At 37.6% G+C, this 15,965-nt stretch overlaps 1 protein-coding gene across 1 annotated transcript in view; it reads left to right on the top strand.

Moving 5' to 3' along the window:
* Window positions 1–15,965, top strand: part of kif26ba (kinesin family member 26Ba) — a 188,764-nt gene that overhangs the window by 93,034 nt on the left and 79,765 nt on the right. The window contains exon 4 of the mRNA XM_088935367.1: window positions 967–1,133. Coding sequence (XP_088791493.1) covers window positions 967–1,133 — 167 coding nt within the window. The remainder of the gene's footprint in view (window positions 1–966; window positions 1,134–15,965) is intronic.

Below are 15,965 nucleotides of genomic sequence, written 5' to 3'. Positions count from 1 at the left end.
TACAAAACTTCTTGTTTCAAGTCCTAGATATTGTCTCTAGGAAGAGGACAGCATTCTTTCCTGTGTAGGATGTCTGCTGATTGATAAATACCAGAAGGACACTGGAACTTTCTTTTCCATACACACATACACAGAAATGCAAGACACAGATTCACTGGAGCTCACAGTGGCACAAGGGGCATGAAATTGAAATCGGCTCAGAGGAGAGTGATGCAGCTTGTCTCACAAAGGGGTATGAGTTCAGGCCGCAGGCCAACTCGTATGGCTCAGTTTTAGCTCTCTATCTTTTCTACATTTTGCCTTAAACCTGCTTTCCATTAAAAATGTTCGGGAGCTTGTGAAAGAAGATTACCCCCTGTTTAGTCTTTCTCATTTCTTTGTCTTTATTTGGTTTTAGGAGAAGGAGGTAAAGCAGCCTTCATAGAATAGGCTGTGCCAGAGATTAATGCCCTGGGATTTAGAGCCTTTCACAATAGGTGTTCTGGGATTAATGCCATTTAAGGTCAGAAAAGAAATGTTTAGTGTTCCTAACTAGTGGCGCCCGACAGATATTACTCTGCTGTACAAAGTCACAACATACGCTCTGGTAGAATGAATCATTCTGAAATGGTGTCTTGATTTATTGATTGTTATTAATTGATTTATAAACATGTAAAAAGTCTGGGGCCGCCCCGTTCTGTCATATGAACTAGTAAAGTCAAATAATCAAAAGAATGAAGAATAAAACATATTATTTATTATATTATTATTTATATTAAACATATTAAGAATATTATGTGAAAACATAATAATAATTTAAAGGGTAGCTTATTGAGAATGATCTATTTTGGTCTGACCTGCCATTTTTAAGGGGGCTGTTTTATAAAAGTAGGGGATGCTCATTGTTTCTTTCCAGTGTTCTGGTATGTAAAGATTCAGCATCAACACAATGACTGCCTCACAGATTTGCGTTGCTGTTGTTTGCAGATTTCTCAGCTGATGACTGAGACCTGCCGGGAAGGCCTAACAGAAGCTGCCCTGAACCGCTATAATGCAGACAGGCCTTCACTCTACAGTTTTTCAGGCTCCCAGAACACCTTTGTTTCCAGCGTTCCATCCAGCGGAACGTCCGCCGCTGCATCCTTCTTTGCCAGGTAGGACCCTGCTTTCCTAATATACCAGGGAGGTCTGCTCCAAAAAGTCAAAATGCCTTTGCAATCTTTAGATGTCTGAGCTACAGTTGTGGGCTCAAATCCCACTATAGCCACCATATTTGAGGCAGTGACTGGTGCCTTTGTTTACAAACACCTATTAAAAAGAATAACCAAAATAAAAATGGAGCATTGGGCTTAAATGGACAATTGGCACCCTGAGGGAGTGAGATAACTCAGTAGAGAGAGGAGCGACTGGCCACTAAAAGGCAAAAAATGTTTTGACACACCAAATAAGACTGCGAGTTGTGGTTCATGTGACGACAACATCATGTGGATGGGATAATGTCCACTTTTTATTGCTCTGCACATTTCTTTTGTGTTACCAGTCAAATTTGTTTTGCTCTGTAGCAATGTCAGCTAGCAAGAGACAGTGGGATTGGAGGGGTAAATGTTTCCCTATTTTAATATAGTTTGCTAAAATTAACAGCAAAATATTTTGAATTAAAACATTTGGAGCAAATTTTTTTGGGGGCTTTAAACTTATTTCCAACAGTTATCTAAAAGGGATGTGCTGTGCTACATATCGCCCATGCCCATATTATGAAGTGAATCTCAAATGCTGGTATTCCTTGAGTAACAGGGATAAGGGTGCTGCTATAGGAACAGTGTTATGTGTGCCCAGCACCCCCCCCGATCTGGACGGTGCAGGGCTCTTTCACACCAGGTGACTACAAATACTGTGGATAGTATTGCGTACTCAAATTTGTAGTTTTTTGTACTGTGATTTTGGTTTACAGTCATCTTCTGAGACAGTATTTTCTTAAAAACTCCAAGACAGGATGGGTCACATGACATTAATGATAAGGCTGAGAATGCAGAATGTGACAATATCAGAATAAAATGATCTGACTTTTCAGGGCCAAACACTTAAATACTTAAAATTTGGCAGTAGTCAAAAGTCATGTTTGGTCTACAGCAGTTTAAAAGCAAGGTAGTGGTTGCATTACGTTTACTAGAAACTTTAACAAGTGTGATGTATTGATGAAAAAATGCCTGTCTTTCCATTATTTCTAACTATAAAAGAATAAAAGCTTTTGTACTGCTTGCAGTCTGCACTTCAAAGACCATATTAAAGTGCCTTCATACTATTCCATTCTTGAGATTGACCACAAATCTTATTATCCAGGTTTGCTTCTTGCACATAAGAAATCACACATTCTGTTTTTTGTTTTCACTTTTTAAAATCATTCTAATACCCCCATGTTTCTAAGGAGAATGTCTCATTCTCAGCATGGAAGGCCTGAGCATTCTTCCTCTTTGCTTAATACTTTGTCCACTCATTACAGTTATGGATACACAGAGATGCTAATATGCTCCAATTTCAAATTGGCTGTGATGAAACAAAGTATACTCAGAGCACCGAGGTTCTGTATTCGACAGTTATTTCCATATTTTCAGTCTAAAATATCTCTTCACTTCATTTATCATTTCACATCCCACGGTGGTCATTAGCGTTGAATGTTGTTGTTGAATTGCCATGCCTTAAAAGAAAACGATTTAGTCCATCAAGCAGAACCCAGAAAGCCGAATATACAAATTATTTTAAAGAAAATAATGGATTCATTAATATTTTGGGTTAATTGCTCTATCATCTTGTTTAATGAATTGCTGGAGCACTTCAATTTACAACTAACCGGTTGTTTTCGTTTTGAAGATAAAAAAAACACACATCACCATAACCGTTATTCTTAGAGATCTCAGTAATGAAGCATTTGGATTTTATTTTGCTAGAGTATTCTTACATTTATTTTTAATATTTAATATGTTGTCCTGCCTTGAGCTCTATGCTAACGGGTTATATTCTATGTCCCTGTGACCTTTACCCGGAATTAATGGCTTTGTGATGAAAGATGACTGTTAAATATTTAATTACTTCATCCTGTGTTATGCAGAGGTTGTAAAACTGTATCATAAAAATACTGCAGCAGAATTTCAATGCTCTCCACAGAAAAAAAAAACTATTTAGTTGATGCCTTTATCCAAAGTAACTTATATTCCTACTCATTTATAATTCTGGGCATTTTACTAGAACAGTGTATCTTGCTCAAGGGCACAACAGCTGTATTCTAACCAAGATTTGAACCCACAAACTTTTAGTTATCAGCTTAATGTCCCTATCCTCTACACCACACAAGTGCTTTATTGAATTGAGGCTGAAGCAGCACCATCTGTAATTTAGAGACCTTGAGCCACATCTTTACAGCAGGACCAGGAGGAAAGGTTCTGACAGGCTTCTTGTTTTGAATAAACTATCTGTAATCTCACCTTTGAAATTTTTCCCTTTTTAGCACAAAGGTGATATTTATACAGTGTAGAAGGAATTTGAACCTTTGTTCATAAAGAATCCTTGATTCTTTGAAATTTAGCAATCCTTGATTGCTAAATTTGGTTTAACAAAAGCTACAGAAAAGATCTATCAGTATAAAACCTAGGTTAAACTGCAATGCTGTTGTGACATGGCTTATTTTGGCACTTAGCTTGTTACAGAACATGAAAGAGGAACATAAATGTTACATATGAAGGAGGTCATTCTAACCATTTAGCCTGTTTGGTAGTTAATAGCTAATTGAAGGATCTTATTTATCTCTTTCTTGAAAGAATCCAGGGTATCGGCTTCAGCAACATGGCTGTTTTCATCCACAACATTCTGTGTAAAGAAGAGCTTCATTTTTTTGGCTTTAAATGCACTTTGATATAGTTTTCACTTGTGTCCTATGGTTCGTGTTTCACTGTTCATTCTGAAAACATGCACTGGGTTCATTAGGTAACTTCTAATTTCTACTGGAGGGGTTCCTTTGACATACTGTGGTGTAAATCTCTCCTTGGGGCATGGTACAGTGTGGCTGTGAAGCCAGAGGTGCCTGTGAGCTGCTGTGATCAAATTCTGGTTGGGCCAGTGCTGCATTTGCTGTGTTGGGAATGTGAAATTAGCTTCCTGAAAAGTTTTGTGATGCCTTGCAGTTTTGATTTGTTTTCCATTCTTTTATTGCCATGGTTGGTAATACTAGTTCCATCAAATTATCAATATGTACCACGAAGACAAATATTTGACTAGATATGGTCTTTGTATTGCAACTTTGATGCAGGCTTGACAAATTAAACTATTTTGTGTATGTCTTTGCTGTTTTTGCCGTTTCTTTGTCACAGATAGGAGAAATACTAATCTTTTAAGACAACAATCCATGAATCTTTCTTTATTTTTAAGGGACCCTCAAAAATAAGCAGTGTTCTGTATATTAAATGTACAGTACGTACACTATAGTCTTCATTTTCAAAAAGCGTAGGCACGTTGCAGCCACCCGAAGGCTGTTTGTCTGAGCCTGGAGTTATAAGTTATGTTGTGGCAGGGAATTGAACGGGCGAGTGTGATGGGCCCTGGGGCTCTTACTCAGTTCTTCTAAACTGAGGATTATAAATCAGCTCCAGAGACAGAGCACAGCCACCCGCTATAGACCTGAGATGGATCCCAGTCTGAAGTCGATGAATGTGGTCATATTGATTACTATTACATGCTAGGCATTGTCACCTGGAGGGATGCAGAAAAGAATTAGACCACTATAAATCACAGGGATTATCTTCCTGCTTCTAAGAATGAGATAGAGGTTCAGGAGCTACGGGCTTCAGAATATCCAGTGGTATATTGGACCTACAGTATTTGCGGATTAAAACAATATTTTATTGTCTTTTTTATAGGGTTTTATAGGTATATTGTGCAGCTAAAGAAAAATATCAAATATGCCTTCTTTCCTTTCTGTTATCACCTTTGCCTTCATATCCAGCAATGCTTTTTCTAATTGTAAATGATGTCTGAACATGCAAATGTTAAGAACTAAGTTCTGAGGCATAATACCTGGCTGACAACATTCTCTAAACACACTGCTTAGACCTTCACAAATGGAGAGTGCAGCTATTTTAAATTTTATTTCCTGTTATTGAATGAGATATTTATTATTTCATGAATATCTCTATTTCATCTTATAAAACACTCTTTCATGGTGAGAACTTTTAAAAATATTTCAATAGATATGCACAAAGGTAATACAGACTGCACAAGTAATAAATAAAATTAAACTGTGTAACTTTGTAGTTTTACATTTTTAACAGTTTACAAAATAATTAACAGAAGCTGAAAATAGATTTGCAAACAATGTCTGAATACATTTTAAACATATGAGACGTTTTCAGGTCTCACATTGATACCAGTTAAGTCAATAATTTGTGGGCAAGCCAGAGAGATCTTATTTGTTTTCCTCTTAAATTAGGAGAAGGAATTAATCTACCAGAGTCGTTAAATAAGGAGTTGCCATTAATCTCAGTATTCACTGTGAAGCTGTAAGTAAACAAAAAGTTTATGCTTTGGCATCGGTGTCTTCTAGTTTCACTGCTAGATATAGCAGCTTGGGCTGTAATTTAACAATGAAAATCAACAGTCAATTTTTAAGAAACTGTGGCCTGAGCACCAAAGAACACAACAAGTCTGATATCTTCAAAGATTTACTTATACATGTATTTTAGCAACTGAGTTCTATTTTAACCGGATTTGTTTTGTCAAAAGGTTGGCTAGTATAGTGTGGGACCCAATTTCCAGCTCGGTTTTCCAGAGTGGTAGAAGACACTCAGCTTTCACTGGAGAATGTTGTGTAGTTATGCCAAGGTCATTTAATGATATCTGTCTGCAGACAATGACTGAGGAGCCAGCTTTAAAAATCAATCAAGAAAAGGTCCTAAATTAAGTCCTCAAATTAACAATGAATAAATTTGGCTCTCTAACTTAGTCATCTGGAGACATCAGAAAACACCTTTGCAAATCCTTGTCTAAATCCATACAATACGTTTTTTCTTCTATAAAATGTCAGGACTTACAGGCATGACATTTATTCTCAAAGTATTCGGCTTCATTTTTTATAATTCCACTTCAGTATTATAACTGTAGGCAGAATTGCGTTGCGTAAGTGGTTAGTGAGGAACATGACTACAATTACTGTGTGACAGTTCCACTATAATCCAAATTTAGCCAACATTTTCCTGTTGCATGTAAAGAGATAAGCCGAATTATGTGCAGAAAGTGCAGATGAAAAAGGTCTTCTGGATTTAAACATAACCTTTCATCTTCTTTCTTGCAAGTCTGACTCTTGTCTTTTCTGGTGTTATATCTTTTCAGGTTGTTTGTCAAATGAAGGTAGAAGGAGAGGGAATTGGTTGGTAAAAAAAAACCTTTGTGTGCTGAGTAACTCTACAACTCAATTAGATTAATTTAAATGCCTGAGAATGCAATTAAATAAAATATTTTAAAATGTTTTAAACAAAGGGATGTTCTGTTTTATGGACTACTAATCACGTTTGTTTCATTTATTCAGTACAATTACAGGGCGCATGCAAATTAAACAATTTAAACTGTAAACATTTTTATCACAATCTAAATCTAAGCTTTGAGTGGATTGTACTGCAGAGTATAAATAAAAGGCTAAACAAGAAAGGGAAGTTTTTATTAAATTAAAAAATCATTTGTTTCAGAATGTTTCAGAGAAAACTCATTCAGGGGTTTAGATAAAAAAGTCTGTTATACTGTATATTCTAGTATACAATGTCCTTGAGGCAAATACTGTTACACATATCACCCGAATCCCAACATGGCCATATGACATCTTTTTTGCATTTAAAGTGATTGGTCGGTATCCCTCTAGGGTCCTAGTTCTTTCATGTTGCTCTCTTCTAGACTACTGTTCTCTTGGCTCTACTCATACAACTCACTAAATGTTCTCAGCATCTCTTGACTCTCTGTATTCACATCTGCACATGCTCACCATACTTGGTAGATTTCCGTACTTGTTCTTCACTCTCTATCTTCATTAATCACAAGGCACTGGAGTATTCAACTTGATTAACTCTGTGTTGACCAGTCCTTCACGTGCACTACACTAATTACTTCAGCTCAACTCTTCATCCTCACATTTCAACAAGCACCAAACTTTACTAACAATCACTAATGTTTCAGATCACTAACTTTATTGACTGATCCTGTTTGGCCAGGGACACTTCTTTATAACAAGCATTTGTGCCCCTGACACTGCATTGCTATTTATGTTCTCTCACTCATACCCTGTCTGAAACTGCTCATCTGTTTTCTGATTTTAACGCACAGGGAGTACTCAGAACTCAACCTGTGCTTATCTACACACCTCTCTCTTTGCTGTGGGAAGAGGGTACACTGCTAAATTGCCAGGTGATACCCCTATCCTCCAGGTGTAAAAGCCTCCAGTCAGCCCTGATTCAGCTGACCTGTGTTTCTCCCTTATATTTCATTCTCCTTGAGCCTGGGAAGCAAACTACCAGACAGCTCACCTATCCATATCTGTGTACCTGGCTCTCAATACAGCCTAAGCTGTACTGTATTTTCTGAAGCCTTCCTTGATTGCTATCACTGGCCTATAAACCAGTCCAAAATCCATTTCTAGCAAAAGCTGTCCCCTGGAGGTCTCATTTAGCTAGTTTGGAAACTCTTTTCATCCCCACTACAATACAATACAAGCCTCATATTAGCCCAGAGGAGTGGCTAATTCCATTTGGAGCCTACCCTCACAGCCTCTCTCCCTCACGTGGAATCACACTCCTTCTGAGTGCTAATTATTCATTCAGACTAGCTGTGCCACATTCTGCAGATTTTCGAATTAATGGAAGGCGACCACATTTGAGCCAAAATGGTGGCCTTCACACAAAGCCACCTTTCACTACCATGCAGTCCTGTTTGATATTTATTGGGAACATTCCAATGTTTGTATTGTTTTACTGAATGTACTGTATAATGACCTTATAACTGCAACACATTCAAGTTATCAGAAGAATGACGATCTCTTTTTCACTTATCTTTTATTGACCAGACATGACATAGGTAAATTCATTACACTGATAAACATTGTAATCAGCTCACTCTCAAGTCACAAGAAGGCCATTGTTTTTAATGAGCAGCCACAGGAGGTTTCTTACTGGAATGTTGTTCGATCAGGATAAGCCTGCAGGAAGGGCAGCAAGTGAGCCTCCAGGACTTGATCAGCGTAGCTCCATGCAGTCGACTTACCATCAATCATTACAAGCTAATTCTAGCAAGAACTAGACATTGGTGGTCAGTCCACTGCACTTGGACCTTCCCATTGATCGGTCTGTTGTGCACAACAATTATAGTTCTGGACATCTGCACCACACTTGCTGACATCCATCATCAGGATGATCTACACAAAACCTCTTACTAGAAAGAACTAGGTTCCACTGTAGTGAGGTGACTTAGTCCAGGCTCCAATAAAGTTCTCTTGATAAGAGAGTTACATTGGTGAATTTTTGTGGTATTCCTTCTTAAATTTTACCAGGTATTAAAGGCCCGATGATCTAATGCTTTAGGTAACTTTAGGGCAACAATTATCATTTTGAATGTATCATAAACATGATCATCATGAATAATATCAATGTATCATGAACGATCAGGTGGTTAAAAATTATACCAGAATGTTTTTTAAATATCCAAAGTCTATATACATTATTATTATAATAATATATGTTAAAATATCTTTGTACTGTATATCTTAATAAAATATAAAGTTTCTTTTCATGTTAGTATACAGTGATACTAAATCATCATAAATGAAAATTTAAATTAAATAGAGGTCTTTAGTGGTAAATGCCTCAGGTCAGAGAGCAGATTGAGACCAGTGGGTGAGATACCAGTAGTCTGAATCTGAGCTATGTTGCTAACTGACTGCCATTGGATTATGTTAAGTGGAGAACTGGCAAGGAGCCACATAGGCTGACTGTTGCTGATGCTGGGCAAGTCTGAGGTTGGCTAGGTTTTCTACAGCTTGCTGTGCAACACTGGCCCCCATGGCTGGCCGGCTGCTTGTCAGCTTGCAATGCTGCCTGTGAGAGCTGTGTGCACCATCTGTCTGGCACCTTAGCTCTGCTCTGAGCATGCAGTATCGAAAGAAGCAGATTGCATGAGATTGCACGGTGTTTTGGAGGACAAATGTGTTTTGTCTTGCTTTCTGGTGCAAGTGTTCTGGTTCGTGAGACGAGTTAATTTAATAAGTAATGATTCCAAATTTTGCGTGCCTAAAAATAAAAATGTTTTCCGATTGCAAGCTGAGAAAAAGTAGTATATAGTAGTATATATAAAAGACAAATATCTATAAATCTTTATTAAACACCTTTATACAGTTTTCTAAATTTTATTGATGTCTGTAGTATGTGTTTCTTGCAATTGACATGTCATGTGAAGTACAGTACATGTAACCAAAGGAATTGAGCTTTGGCATTGCACTGAGGTAGTATCCTCAAAATGTACATTATCAGGCCTGGAGAGATTACTTATCTGATTATAAGGTTACTATAGAGTCTGCTAGATCCACCTACTTCTCTCACATCATTGAAAATCACCAAAACAACCCCAGACATCTTTTCTCCACCATCAACAGACTGCTCAAGCCAAACTGCCCTACCACATTACCTGCCTCATCACAACTTTGCAACACATTCTTAGATTTCTTTAGTTCTAAGATTGACAACATCCGGCATCACATTCTCTCCACTACGGATATAATTTCCATACCTCCTCCCTCCTCATCCAACTTCTCTGGTTCCCGTCTCTCCAGCTTCTCTCTTCTTGACTCAGCATCCCTAAACAAACTAGTTACGCGCATGAAACCCACCACATCTATTTTAGATCCCATTCCCACCACCTTATTCCAGTCCTGTTTCTCTTCTCTCTGTCCCATTGTCCTCAATATAATACATGAATCCTTGAGCACCGGCATTGTACAAACGGTCCTCAAAACTGCTGCTATTACCCCCGTGCCAAAGAAGCCTAACATGGCTCTCGACAATCTTAACAACTTTCGCCCCATCTCCAACTTACCCTTTCTCTCTAAAATTCTAGAACGTGCTGTCACACTTCAGTTACATAACCACCTCATGACAAACAACCTTTTCGAACCCCTCCAATCTGGCTTCCGTCAACTTCACAGCACAGAAACCGCCCTAGTCAAAGTCACCAACGATCTTCTAATAGCTTCTGATTCTGGTTCTCTTTCCATACTCATCCTTCTTGATCTCAGTGCTGCCTTTGACACTGTTGACCATAACATCTTACTTTTTCGTCTTGAGACTGTGTTTGGAGTCTCTGACACTGCCCTCAAATGGTTTAAGTCTTACCTCACTGATCGCTGTCACTTTGTCTCTCTCAATGGGTACAGGTCTGAAATTGGTCTTGTCAAGTCTGGTGTCCCCCAGGGCTCAATACTGGGCTCCTTGCTCTTCAGCATTTACATGTTCCCACTTGGTCAGCTTTTAAGATCACATGGCCTCAGCTTTCATTTTTACGCTGACGATACTCAAATATACATCCATACCAAACCCGACACTGATGTGGCTGTCTCTATTCTATCTAATTGCATCTCTGACATAAAAATTTGGATGACTCAAAACTTCCTTCATCTTAACTGTGAAAAGACTGAAGTCATGCTTATTGGTACCCCCCATCAACTTCGTAAAGCCAGTCCTGTAACCCTGTCTGTAGATGGCTCTGTACTTGAGCTTCAATCAAAATTGAAAAACCTTGGGGTTATATTCGATTCTGGCTTAACATTCGACCCACATGTACAGCATACTGTCAAAACATCTTTTTTTCACCTTAGAAATCTCGCAAGACTACGCCCTATGCTATCATTAACTGTGGCTGAAAAGCTGATCAACATATTTGTATTCTCTCGAATTGACTACTGCAATGCTCTACTCCCTGGGGTATCTAAATCTACTCTGAACAAGCTGCAGTATGTCCAAAATTCAGCAGCCAGAATCCTGACCAGGTCTAGTGCAAGTGTTCACATTACTCCTATCCTGGAGTCCTTGCACTGGCTTCCGGTCAAATTCCGCGTAGACTTTAAAATCCTCATGCTCACCTATAAGGCTTTACATGGCTTGGCACCTCAATACCTGTCTGAACTTTTATCGCCCTACTCCCCACCTCGCAACCTCCGCTCTTCAAATTATGCCCTCCTTACTGTCCCCCAAGCCCGTCTACATTGTATGGGCGACAGGGCCTCTCCTGCTATGCCCCCAAGCTCTGGAACTCTTTGCCCAAGGATATTAGAGAGTCATCTTCTCTAAATTCCTTCAAATCCAGACTCAAAACCTTCTTCTTCAGAAAAGCCTTTACTTAACTGGTTCCATTCTTCACCCCTCTGCTCTTCTTAATACCACCTTCCACGGTCTCCTCTATTGTTATTGTTGTATTGTTGTAATTATAATTGTGTCCTATCTTGTGAAATCTTCTTATTTATTGTTGTAGTCTTCTTATTTATTGTTATTGTCATCCTGTAAAGCACTTTGAGAAGCCACCTTTAAAGGCGCTATATAAAATAAAGTTTATTATTATTATTATTATTATCCGAAAAGCTTTAGAATTCAAAAACATGATGCCAACAAAAGACACTTCTAAGTGTGTTTCAAGTTCTAAATTAATGTTAGAGTAAGGCTCAAATAAATGATTGATCTTCCATCCACTTTCAATAATTACTTAGTCCAATACAGGATCACGATGAGACAGTATTTCTAGTCCATTGCAGGGCACAAAACAATAAGGAGACAATTTAGAGATGCTGGTTAACCTGGCCAGCATATCTTTGGACTGTGGCAGAAAACTTAAACATTGAAGTAAATCTCACACAGAAGGCCAGAATCAAACGCACAATTCAAGAGCTGCAAGGCAGTAAAGTTAAACCCCATGCTGCCATATTGTCCAGAACAAATCCTGTGTTGTTCTTTTAAATCACAAATGAGACTTTCTTTCAAACAAAATTTGAAATTAGTTTCACACTCTTTGAAACCTGTAATCCCTTACCTAACATCTGATTTTTTTATTTTAAGAATATAAAAAGTTAAAAATGAGAGGCCATTTGACCAATCTAGCTTGTTTGCTTTTTAGTAGTAAATTTGCCCGGGGCTCTCATCCAGCCATTTCTTGAAGTCCTCCAAACTTCTGTGTTAAAATCTCTCTTCTTTGTAACCTTTATGTTCTTATTTTTTAATGTAAAGAATTGTGTTTTGTTCCCAGTTTTAAATGCACTTATCTTTAGTTTCCACTTATTCACCTTTGGTTTGTGTTACGTAACTTATTCCCTGTTGATTTTGAGAAAGGTCAGTACCAGTACTTTTACTGTAGTTGATTTTCCAGTGTGAGCAACTCTGACCTTTTTGTTTAAAGCTCAATGGTGATGATGAGTATAGCAGTGATTAATGCATGCCATGTTTCAATGTACTGAACTGTATGTATTTTCCACGCTCTTCATTGCAATAAATTTCAACTGCTGCACATTTTAGATAAAGGACACCAGTCATCTGTTCTCCTGCTGCTCATAAATCCCCAGGTAACAAGACGGCTTCCTATACACCTGGAACAAATTCCTGTGATCCCAGCTGAAACAAAGAGGATTTACTCTGAATTCACTCACAAGAATTCTCTCCTTTCTCCATTTCCCTAGTCAGAGCTTCTGTAAAGATTTATCACTACTGTAATAGTGCCGATTGAAGCTCACTTGTTTTATAGCTGAGATGTCTTGACCTGATAGTGCAGATACATTTAATTTAAAGCATAAACCTGTCTAGGTGTTTGCCTGCTGCTTCCACTGTATGTTTGTCTTTTTCTAAACACCAAAAGATGACAAAATGTAATTAAAAGGAAAATAAGAAAAAATGTTAATTTGAAGACATGATCTCATTGCTAATTCAGGTCTGAATATTTCTAAACACCTTATTTAGTAAAAAGGCACAGCCTGCTGGTTTGTAAAGTTGTAAGTAGTTATAAGCAATGCTGATGTAAATATGGTGGTAGTCATCGTAAATTGCTATCATGCAGTGCACATTAGAACATGTAACACTTTTAAGTGCACTTAGAAGCTGCATGTATACATTGATTTACATATCCTTTAACTGATCACTTTTGGTGCAGGTAAAATAGTAAAAGGTGATATGGTGAGAAAATATGAACAATTGGAAATTAATTTAATTATTGCCTTTTAATTAATACTTTCAGGAACACATGCCAGGTTTCCTGAATTACATAACTGTATGCAGATTTATTACAGTGTAATACTGGTAATGTATTAGAAATGTATCCAATCTTTCCTAGTTATGAAGCACACAGATTGCAGTGAGACCATACCAACATTTTAAAGTGGATTTTAAGTTCTTTTTAAGAGCTTACTTACAGTACTTAAAAGCAAAATTCAGAAGAAGAAGAATTTGTTTCTGAACAGCTGAGTAAGATAATACTGCAAGTGTACCTCGATCATGTATGAAACGTTCTGCACATACTTTAGAGAATATTTTAAAATGCCAAAGTTGGGACATTTTATTACTTAGTTAACATATGGGGAAATAAAAGTGTTAAAATAGTATTTTGGTCAGCCTGTGACCATCTTCAGTGTCCTGCCCTGTGCAAGCATCTGCTTAATTAGTGGACTATTACAATGGGTAATGTCAATATTCCCGGAGTGCTTCAGTTGTAGGATGGGACCTACTTTACCTAACTTGATCTCCTGTGGTAGCTATTGTGCACCAGCAGCCTCACTACACAACCAATCAGGTGTAGAATCAAGAAATTGCTTCAGCATTTGAATTAATGGTGTACTTTAAGTAGGACACAATTCAGCCATGACACTGTGTTTAACTCTCCTAACTCTGCTCATCTCTAATGACCATGTAGTCTGGTCCTCTCCTTAGAAAAGTGTAATTTCATGTTCTGAAACAGAACCCACATCCTCTCTGCATGAAGTGTTGCATTATATTAAGACAGAAAACCAGGACCTCCACATATAAATGCACTTTTACCTTCTCTTTTTAGAATTATTGATTATGATTTAGTGGGAGGTAAATGTAAAGAGTAACAAAGAGCTTTGTGGTAGTTACATTGTCACTATTGTTTTTTTCAGTGACTCTTTTAATGTAGACTGTGATTTATATTAGACCAATAATACAGTGTTTGCATTTTGTAGCAGAGGAAACTCCATGGGATTCTTGTTTGAAGACATCTGTTGTGTAAATGCTTGAGATTCTGTTGGTACACATGAAAGGGCCTGTCTGCTGATCTTCATGAAAGCAGCTGACTTGGCTATATTTACAAATTTCTTCTTACAGTATTAACGGTCATCCAAAGACATACCTCCCAGGGGGTCACTGATGCATGTTTACTGTATGTGTCCTTACCTCAAAGTAAACTTCACTGCTGGAACCTTTATTCAGAGTATAGTCCTTAGGGTTCCTCCCTCCCATTTGTGCTTACTGGATTGAAATAGTTTCACACTGAAGCAGATCATGTTACATGGTGCATTTTAATGCTGTCATAGATGTGGATCATTCCTTGGATTTCACTGTCTCCAAGCCATGTCTATTCATTTTTCTCAAAGCCATTTCCTGTTGACTTGTTTCCATTCTCCAGTTTTCAAAGTGTTGATGCAGTCTTTCTCAGGCCGTCTTCTCACAGCATTCCCCCTGCCTCTGTTCTGTTTTTCTGGTTGTCTTTTTAAAGATAGAAAAAGCTAAACAAACACAGCATACCTGTATGTCTGTCCTTGATTTTCCTCTGAGTATTAATTCTATTCCATGGAGCTGGTAAGAAATACTTGCTGGAGTGCAGTTTTTAAAAGTTTATTATATGGCTCTGGATGTCAGAAGACACCCTGAGATGCATAACAATTTGTTGCCTCTCCATTTATTAAAGGAATCCCCAGCTACTGTAATGCAAAAACCACACACATTTATACAACCCATACAACTACATTGTTAAATACAAATATTTATGAGGAGAAATTCTTGAATCTCTAAATTTAGAATATGTTGTAAATTTATTTTAGACCTTTGTAACTGTAAAAACTATAACAATGACAGAACTACCTTTGGGTATCCCTATACATTGCAAACTCCGAACTGCAAACTACTCTAAAAAAAGATTCGTTTTTTCCTTAAGAAATAATATGATTTTAATGAAATGAAGAAGAAACTAAATGCTTGGTTGTCCTATTTTCCTGGCTAGAAGTGACTCTGGTATGACTTGCACAGTTGCTACTCAATTCTGTAAAATGCATGAAAAGACTTTTTAACTTTGGAGAGAAATTCTTGGTTATTTTAAAAACATATTGCACAAGCTTGGTTCAACTCTTAATCTGAGCTCTAAGGATTCAGTTCTTATCCTGACTCCGCACAGCTCCACAGTCTCCACACAGTGGGCAGTACACCTTTTCCTGTGTAGAGTACTATACCACAACATGTGTGGAAGTCATGGCTTGTGGTCCTTCTGATCTGTTCCATTCCACAGTTTTGCTACAACCATCTGCTATTTTTAAGGTATATTTTGAAATATAACAATATATTGGATACATAAAAGGATACAACAATGTACAGTGATTAGAGGGGGTCAGAAGCTGAGTAGTTGAGACTCTGAGCCTTAGAAACTACGACTGTCTACATTTTAATAGTTTGCTTAAAACCTGTTTTCAGTGCTTTGCTTAAAAAATAATAATAATAATGGGAAATGCAGCATAAGAACCATTTTGTCCTCCATATATTTTTAAATGTATTATTTTCAATAATTATGAGGATTATTTGTAGAAGTCAGTCAATTATTATTTTATGTGTTATCAATCAAGACTGAGTTTAAATCCCCACTTAATGAATTTGGACTATCTGGCAAGACTAGCACAGGAACAACGAGGAAACCCTTTTGGTGGGTTGATC

Source organism: Atractosteus spatula, chromosome 2, assembly GCF_055471065.1.
Source record: "Atractosteus spatula isolate fAtrSpa1 chromosome 2, fAtrSpa1.hap1, whole genome shotgun sequence".
Taxonomy (NCBI): domain Eukaryota; kingdom Metazoa; phylum Chordata; class Actinopteri; order Semionotiformes; family Lepisosteidae; genus Atractosteus; species Atractosteus spatula.
The sequence above is the reverse complement of the archived record's forward strand: the minus strand, read 5'-3'. Positions and strand labels throughout refer to the sequence as shown.